Raw genomic sequence first — 8846 nt, forward strand, 5'->3', positions numbered from 1 at the left:
TACGTTACCGGCTGCTTGCAGTAAAGCCGAATTGTGCGACTCCAATAGTGTCTGTCTACAAATACTGTTTGATCGAACAAAGATTCTCCAACAAACTATTGGCAGAGAAGTTGCCTAAATTTAAGTTGTCTATTTAAACCATACGAACGCGTTTTCTTTCACTTCAAACTCTCAAAAGAACTCGCTGCAACGGTGTTAAGGAAGAATTAGTTCTTTCCGTAATGGAGCTTGGAAACTTCAATCCCACCACGGCCAAGACGTGGCCACGGTGGCCGATCAGCAAACCTAGCCTTCCTCACCAGACAGAGCCTGATTCTTAAACTAATCCTTTGTCCTTTTTCTTTTGGTTAGTATTTGTAGTGAACGAAAACGCGAAAACAAAGCCATCGTCGTCAGTTTGTGGAAGCGAAGAATTTATTGGAAATCTTTTTTTTTTGTTCTTTTGGCCCTGGCCAATTCTCGCAGCTTTTTCGACGAAATTACTTCCATTCCGGACGAGACACACAAGTGGGCATCGGTTGCGCGTCTGGCAGGTTGATGGAAAAGTTTTAAGCCACACGAACGAAGAATGTCCGAAACTGTTGTAAATAAATTATTATCCAATGAACGGTAAAATCTCCTCGCTCGCTCTTGCTGCCAGGGCCACAGTCCGCCCGAGTCCGGGCACCGGCCACCAGAAGTAGCCCTTCGGATGGTTCACCTCTTTTCGAGGATGCTGTTCTTACGCTCTACATTTCCCGAAGAAGCAAGCAAACTTCTTTGGTATTGGTCGATGGTGGAAGGCCGGACTCGACAAATGCATCCTATCAGCCCACCATCCAATCTCACTTTACTCGCTTCCCTCATTGCCACCTATCAAACTCTTGTCCCCGGGCACCCCCAAAGAGAGAGAGAGTTACGTCTACGCCGTCCCCCGGCTGTGCTGGTCGACTAACATGAGTCAAATAATTTAGCTCAATAAATAAATAAACGTGTCTTATGTGCTAGCAGAAGTGGTGAAGCTTTCCGACGGCCGCCAGCCCGTTACGGGCGACCGAACGGTCCGTTTGCGAAGAAAAATGGCGGCACCTGAGGGTTTTGCGGTACGCCAAAGTTTGTTCCCGCTCCCTGCGGCCCCATCGGTACGCCGAAAATAGGCGTCTGCATCGGAAACGGTTGCACCGGGAACTGGCCTCCACCGAACGGTCCGGGGAATCCGGGGAATGCTGGACGCGGGAACCCAGCACCTCCTGGTGGCTGCTGTGAAGGGAAGCCTATCGTGGGCCGACCACCGACACCGGGGAAAACTGGACCTCCTGGCGGCGACGGGAACGGATCCTGCTGTACGACGACCGCCGGTGGATCGTTCGGATTGAACACGATCGCGTTCGGGTTCGCCGTGACGGTTTTGTCCATGGCCAACCGGAAGTTGATGGCGATATCGTTCGATAGGTCGTGCACGCCGGGCGACGGGTTCGATTGCTGCTGGTTCGCGTTGATCCGATTGTCGAACCGGTTCGATACGATGATCCGTTTGCGATCGTCCGGCATCCACGGTTGGGGCCACTCGTCGGACAGGGGCCGCTGCGCCGGGCCATCGTCCGTTTCTTCCTCCGAGCTCGATTCGAGCAGCTCACTATTGTCACGGTTCCGCTGGGCGGCCATTTCCGGAGACGCACTGAGATTCTCTAGTGGCCGCGAGGCCGCCTCGAACGACTCCAGTCCCGACCACTGTGCGGAGGACTGGTTCAAATATGTTACATTAATCAACGCAAGGCTACAGGTTAGCGGGCTACGGATTAAACAACGAGCAGGCGCAACCTTGCGGAAACTCAATTAGTCTGTTAACTGTCGCTTTCGCTTTCTGTACAATTTTGGTATCGAAGAACTCATAGTCTCAACATTTTATACAGCACCCGTACCGGGCGGTTCCTTAATTCCGGGCTGTTAAAGCTCTTGTCGAAAAGTAAAGAATAATTTCATACGTTGTAGGATATGATTATGTACAGTGCCATGCGTTATGTTGTTAGATGAAAGTCCAATCATATGCAAGCAATAGTCAGGCATTATTCGTTTGCACTATCGCTCGGAATGGCATCGCAATGAGAACAAGCGTTTGAGTTCTTATCGTCTTTATTTACATCATTCACTTCAGTTCGCTTAAATGGTTAGACTTAAGGTAAAAATCGGAAGAGCAAACCCTGCAGGCGGTGACCGGTTGACGGCCACCCATAAACCGCCTCTCGCCCCATCTCGTGTCCCACTCACTCGGTGGCCGGATCTCGATCACATCAATACTGTACAGTTCGGTGTGGAGTGTGAACGGCGGATACAAGGATCCAGCATCCCATCCATCCAGCAGCGCCCATCGGGTCGAGCTACCCATCTCAATATCTACACCACCAAAAACCCCGCACCTCTTCCGATGATTCCACTTCCTAGAAATGCAACTCTCTCGCCTGCGTCTATCGCCATCCGCCACTCGGCCGGTCGGCCGAACCAGTGGTGAGTCTGCCACGCACCTTTTCGCACACTCTAACCCTGCAGTTAATGGGCGGGAGTAAATAGTTCAAACTGTAGAGGAATGTATGCAACATTCGCATTGCACTCGCCGTTGCCGTATATACATGCTATGTTGGGAAGGTACGAAACCGAGCCGTAGTAAGAGTAGGATGGATGAAAACGTAAAGGACAGCGTTTGAGGGGCTAGAGAGTAGGTCATTTCAATTCCATTCCAATCGCAACACAAGGTATGCGGTCCACATTCGTAATTTTAACGGCCCTGGGCAGGCATCTTCATCGAACGCCGCTCCTGACCCTCGGAGCCGGTGGCCGCCGACTGGTGTTATTGTGTAGGTAATTTGAAGGAAGAGATAGATCAAGGTCCAAGACAAGAGTAGAATGTGTTAGACAAGCCATGGCGAGCATTCGGAAAATTAGGCAGCAGAGGCTGTGGTGGTAGTAGCTTCCTCAGCATCAGCATCAGCGGTTTCAGTGGCGCTCTCCGTATTTACCTCCGGCTTCCCGTCAGCCGGTGCCTCCGACTCCTTCGGCTTCGGGCCATCGATGTCACCGGCCGAGTCGATCGTGTTCAGGTTGTCGTCGGCCGTCGTTTTCTCCTCATCGCTCGACTCCAACTCCGTGTCACGCTTCGGAGCCTCGGTGGCCGGAACGGCCGGTTTCCTCTCCACATCGTCGTCCGCCCCGTTCCGGTTGCCCGTTTCCACCTCGGTTGGCGTTTCCTTGGGCTTTTCGGTCGGCTCGCTAGCGCTATCGTCACCCGCCGGCTTCACGTCGATCACGCGCACCTTGAAGATCGAAGTACCGAACTCGGTCTTTTTCGTGTAGTACGTATCATTGATCACAACCTTGTGTCCGTCGATCACCTAAAACGAAAGGCAATCAAAGTTACCACGCCCCGCAGATTGGAGAACAGTGAACCTACCTTCACGGTGGAAGTCGAGTTGGTGTTGCCATCTTCCGCCGAATCATCGGGAATCCCATCGGCCGGCCAAATACCCGGACCCGAAGGAACGAAGTCGCCCGCCGAAGGAATGCCGCTGAAGAACGGATTCCACGAGCCGGCAAAGCGGTCCCGCATACGCTTCAGGATATCTGCACGTCGGAATGGTTGGTGCCCATTAGATTGCTTACTCCGATTAACTGCTTGCGAATGGCGCAACTACTCACCGTCCAGGTATCCGGACAGATGCCACGAAAACGGATTGTACGACGGGAAGTAGACGGGCCGGACGGGGACCGGAGCAAAGTCGGCCGTATCGATCACTCCGTCGAAGCCCTCGAACGACGACGGGTAGCGGTTGTAGTAGGTCGGACGCTGCGCCGACAGGGGCACCACCACGTACTCCGCATCATCCGACGCGTCGGATTCCTTCTCCTTCGCTCCGTAGCTCGCTGAAATGATAGACACGCGACGTAGAAATAAATCATCAATCCGTAAAAACGGCTAATCAATTATCGATCATCATCATCAGCCGCAGCAGCAACGGCAGCGCTGCTTAATGCGTATTCCAAAAGTGCTTCATCACAGCGCGGAGTTCTCGATCAAGGTGAAATCGATTTGACGCAGCAAAATAAGCTTCATCTCCAGCGCACGAGATGGGTGTGGCCACCACAGCTAAGACGTCGTGGGGCTTTCTTGGACCCCCCCCGGGCTCACCGGGGCGTGCACGTGAATTGCAACCCTCTTCGCAGCCCCTAATCGACTCTAATTGCCGGGGTCTTCAAGCCGAATGAAGACATGTTCGAACTCTTCGAACCCGCGCCCGTCAGACAAATAATGGAAAACGCCCATTACACGCCACAAGGACATGCAAATCGGGCCACCGTTTCCACGGCCCTCCAGGGCTCTGGTGCGTTCGAATGACTTTTGACGGATGGCGGTGATTGGATTGTTCACAAAAATCATGGTCGGCCCTCGGCCAGGACGAGCCCATGATTTATGCTCCAAGCAACAGATGGTTCAAAAGGGAACCATTTTCATAATCGAGAGCAGATTATCATCACCCAAGTATTGATGAGTCACAAAATGAGACAATCGCGTGCGGGGCAGCTCCTTTGCGTGACACGCAACATTTGGTCCATCTTCCAAAATTGACGCAATTAGTGCAACGAGACCCCCATCGTCGAGCTGGGGGGGCGTGGATGGTCGATGTAAAAGCTCAAGAGACCCGCGCCATTGTTTGCCGCTAAAAATATGCAAAGCTGCATGTGCGCCACCAACACCTCACGCCGATATACAAGCGCCAACAAGAGCAAACTCAGCCAGTCGGTTTTTCGTTTTTAAATATGCACAAGTACTTCACCTACATTCGTCGCTTTCCTCCGGGCCCTGGCAACGGATAAGCAAACGGATGCGCAGCTCATCGAAAACCCGGCTCCGGAGTACGAGCAGCCCGCCACCTAAACTAGTCAAACACGGTGCGCTACATTGTACAACGTTCAGCAGTCACCTGTTTACATATCTATTCCCCTCACAATTGCCCTTTGTAAGTGTCGCGAGAGTTTTCTGCATAAACAATCGGTACACAAGGTACCCACCGGAGCAATCAAGATGATCCAATTTCTAGAACCAATCGAACCGCGTTGGGCCCGCGCGCGCGATCACGATTCGTACCGTTTCGCGTTCATGTTGACACAGTGGGTTAACAACAGCATTCTACTTCGTATCGGCTCTACGTGACTCTACCTGGGGCCCTGGGTGGTTGGTGGGTGGCTCCACGGCTTGACCTACTCTCGCCGATCGTGCCGACGACCCCTTCATTCTGACCGGTCTTTAAACGCCAGACGCCCGGCTACGCAAGCCAACCGATTGCGCTGACGCGAGCCAACGACCCCGGCTTGAAGGAGCCAGCTACTTGCACATCTCCCAATTCGTCTTCAAAAACCATGACCGAGACTTGGCTCAATTTTTTTTTTGGCACGTCTTGAAACGTCATCGGGTTTGCGCAAAAATGGCATTTGAAAATAAAAATTATCCATAATTGCATTAAATCGACCGCACCGCGCGATGAGCTGCTTTTACGCCGTAATGGTGGTTGCGTTGCGTACGCAACCCGCTGCTACTTCCACGTGGAACAATCGTGCGCTGTTTCGGGGTGCGGAAAATTATGTCGATTCACAGAAGAAAGAAATTGCACATAACCATCATCCGGGAGTACTGGTTGAAGGTGAACACCTTTAAAGCTTGAAGAAACCCTGCGTCGCTCCCGATGAGTGGTGGATTTGGTAAGAACTGGTTTTGAAAATGGCACGTGCAGCTGTGCAGTCGGTCGTAAGGCACTCTGTGTCTACCGTGGAATGCAGCATAGTCGAAGTCGGACATATCGGTCGCCCCCACAATTTCCAAGTTCTCAATTGTATTCAAAAACGCGGAAAATCCGAAAATCGTAGGAGGTATTGGCCACATACGGGTTAGCTCATTCTACAGGCTTTCGGTAAAAACCAAATATTGACCTCGAATACATCAAAAAGTCAACTCATCTAATTTACTTCCCCCTGTGGCATTCAGGGCGCATTTCGGAAGTCGATTCGGAAAGTAAAATGGGCCGCGCTTCTCATTTTCCATTCCGGCACTCTCCATTTCACCTTCACCCGATGGGAAAGTATTTTAATTGGCGCCCCTCATTGACGCCAATTTCGAGTTGCGTTCTCAAGTGCATTCTTCAAAGGCCGATCTTGTTACCGCATCCGGGTTACTTTCGCGGCCGGGCGGTGCGCTAAGGTCGGGAGCGAAAAGCTCTTGAAATGCTTTTAACATTTTTGTTGTTCGGCGTTGTTTGCTGTTGCTGCCACGTAATTCTCGTTACTTAATTATTGGCCGTCCGAGGCGCGTTCCGGATATTTGCGAACCGGAACAAACAGCTGTGGTTGACGAAAGAGAGCATCCCGATCGACGTAGCATTTAGTAGCGAAGGGAGTAATATTAAATGAGCAAATCGCAGAATCAATCAAACGGCCCCACGAGACATTGCGGAGAGTTGCCCACAGCGCAGAGGTTAATAGAACTGCGGGGTTGAGTGATAAACGACAAACGAACCCCAAATCAGTACCCACTGGGAGCAGGAACGGTTTGCATCCCCCTTTTCTATCCGTGAAACGGTCAACGATGATCAGGCGGCTAGTGGCGTGTGAAGAATGATCATCACGGTCACAAGTTCGAAACCCTCGACCGACGCGCTGCAAATGAACCGAAATTGTTAATAAAATCATGGCGCAGCTTCAATCCCAGAGGCGCACTTCCCGCCAAGTAGTCAACAGTCTGTTGCGTGTTTGCGCTGCAGTTGATCGTATCCATTGCCGGGTGCGATCATCCTCACGCGAGCGCGCGCGTCATTTACTTCCATTCACCACATTTTCCACCGTGCAATAGCTCTATTTTTAATGGCCCACTCATATTCGCCGCTCATTTTCTTCATAATTCATTTAAACGCAGCGTCGGGCCAGGTGGAAAATGATCATTTGCCGAACGCTGGCGCCGAAAACGGTGGCCAAAGTATCGTGATCGTTACGTGTGGAGTGAATCACGTTGTTTCGCGTAGCCCTCGTGAGCACCGGTCGAAACCGTGTGCGGACATCGGCCAAGGTCAATGGCAAGATCAAATCGGATTGCGACTTAACGATCGCGAACACCGGAGAACCGAAGCACCATATGCTGCTGCGAGAGCCGGAAAGAGCATCAGGCTGATTATGAAGACGGAAATAGAAAAACAACATCCGAGGAACGCACACGAAGTGAGCTTCTTAAAACCGACCGAGCGCTATAACTATCGCACTCCAGCATCTTGGGCCGCGGCATCTTCTTAATTACAATCAATCCCCATCGCCGTCTTATGCAATCTCCGCCCGTCACACGGGAAACGGAAGATAGGGCGCGAGCACTCAAATGGCGTGACAGTTAAAAACGATGCAACAGTCACGAAAAAAGTTAGATCATCCCTTCTGGGCCACCAGGACCAGGGCCAGGATGGAGATGAAATTGGCTCGAGCATCCCACTGTCCGCCCGGCTTAAAGTAGCAAGAATTTTGCGGAATTCCCAACCGCCCAAAAAAACCCGCTTCTGGCCAAACGAGTTTCAATCGTTCGCGGTCGTCTCGCGTTCTACGCGGCGAACCCGGCGAAGTAACCATGTTGGGGGGAGCCAATGACCCACCGAGCAGGGTCACCCAGCAAAAGGGTCTACACTAATTCATGGTTTTCCATTGTCGGTGACCATCGGCGCTGTCCCTTCGGCGCAACCCAGATTCGCACTACGTCGAACCGGCTCTCGCCCGGTAACCTTCTCCACGCGGCGCTGGAAAATCGATTTTTGCGGCCATCGATCGACCGTTTATGCGTCGTCGAAAGTGTGACACCCTTGACCGAAGGGCCCGCGCTATGCTACAGTTCTCAACCCACCACCAGATTGATGTTCGGGCCGCCGTCCCACTCGTCCCAAAGACGTACCTGATGGATATGCAAAGGTGGCGGTCACGGCCAAGGCAACCACCAGCAGCAGGGCCGTCGCAATTCGTCGCATTTTCTTTGCGGTCCGCTGCTTCCTATACCGGCCAACGGGGTTGCTGTTTCGTCGCCTGTCAACGCGTTTTTCCAGAAGGTTCCCGGCGACTAGGGGTTGCGTCAAACACACGTCACTCACAGACACTAAACGGCACAGGCACTCCGGTGGAAAGGTTTCCGGGCACTGCGGGAAAAAAAGCGTTGACACAAAATCAATGGTAACTAGGATTAAATGCAAAGGGTGCACGGCCAGCTGCTCTGTTTTCACTGATTGGTCTGCGTCGTCGACAGGCAAAACAATTGCGTACGCCACCCGAGAGAAACCCGTGAACCCGGAGCACGCTGAGAACGATGAGCTCCGGAGCGCGTACCTTTCGTGTTTCGTGAGATTGGGGATGGTTCACTACGGTACGGATTCAGCGCGCGCCCTTTTTCGCGAGCCGCACTCTCGGAACACGTTTTCTCAACTAACCGGTGGTCGCTGCTCGCGCTGGCGCTATATATGCGGGCGACTCACGGTGACTCACGGCTGCCGGTTTGTCATGTGGCCGTTTCACTCGCCCCCGTCTGGCTTCGCCCTGTCCGTCGTCCGTTCCGTCCCGTTCGCGCCACCGACCGCGGCGGACGCAGGCGGACCAGCGAGCAACAGCCCCAAACGCGGACGCATCACCGTCCCACCATCCGTCTGTTGTGACGGTTTCGGCCCCCGGACCCGAGCGGTGAAAGAGATAATAATGTTAGTGCCATCGTGCTTGATGTTGGGCCCCACTTGTTGCTGGTTTAGGAATATTTTTTAGGGTCGTCTTCTAGAGCTTATTTATCGTACGGAGATGTTGAGGCACGCCTT

General features: G+C 52.6%; 1 protein-coding gene across 2 annotated transcripts; it reads right to left on the minus strand.

The window, feature by feature from the left end:
- Window positions 1-400: 400 nt before the first annotated feature.
- On the minus strand, window positions 401-8463 carry LOC131212974 (histone-lysine N-methyltransferase SETD1B). 2 transcript variants are annotated; one of them, XM_058207078.1, is made up of 7 exons: window positions 8371-8463; window positions 7946-8183; window positions 7148-7153; window positions 3670-3882; window positions 3425-3594; window positions 2994-3365; window positions 401-1722 (listed from the first exon to the last, which is right to left on the minus strand). In XM_058207078.1, exons 2-7 carry the CDS (start codon window positions 8016-8018, stop codon window positions 1024-1026), a joined length of 1533 nt encoding a protein of 510 aa, XP_058063061.1. In that variant the 5' UTR covers window positions 8019-8183; window positions 8371-8463; the 3' UTR covers window positions 401-1023. The 2 variants fall into 2 exon arrangements, with proteins under 2 accessions (XP_058063061.1, XP_058063060.1); XM_058207077.1 differs by lacking the exon at window positions 7148-7153 and having other exon boundaries at window positions 3670-3894.
- Between the last annotated feature and the right edge of the window lie 383 nt (window positions 8464-8846).

The sequence above is a fragment of the Anopheles bellator genome, chromosome 2, assembly GCF_943735745.2.
Source record: "Anopheles bellator chromosome 2, idAnoBellAS_SP24_06.2, whole genome shotgun sequence".
Taxonomy (NCBI): domain Eukaryota; kingdom Metazoa; phylum Arthropoda; class Insecta; order Diptera; family Culicidae; genus Anopheles; species Anopheles bellator.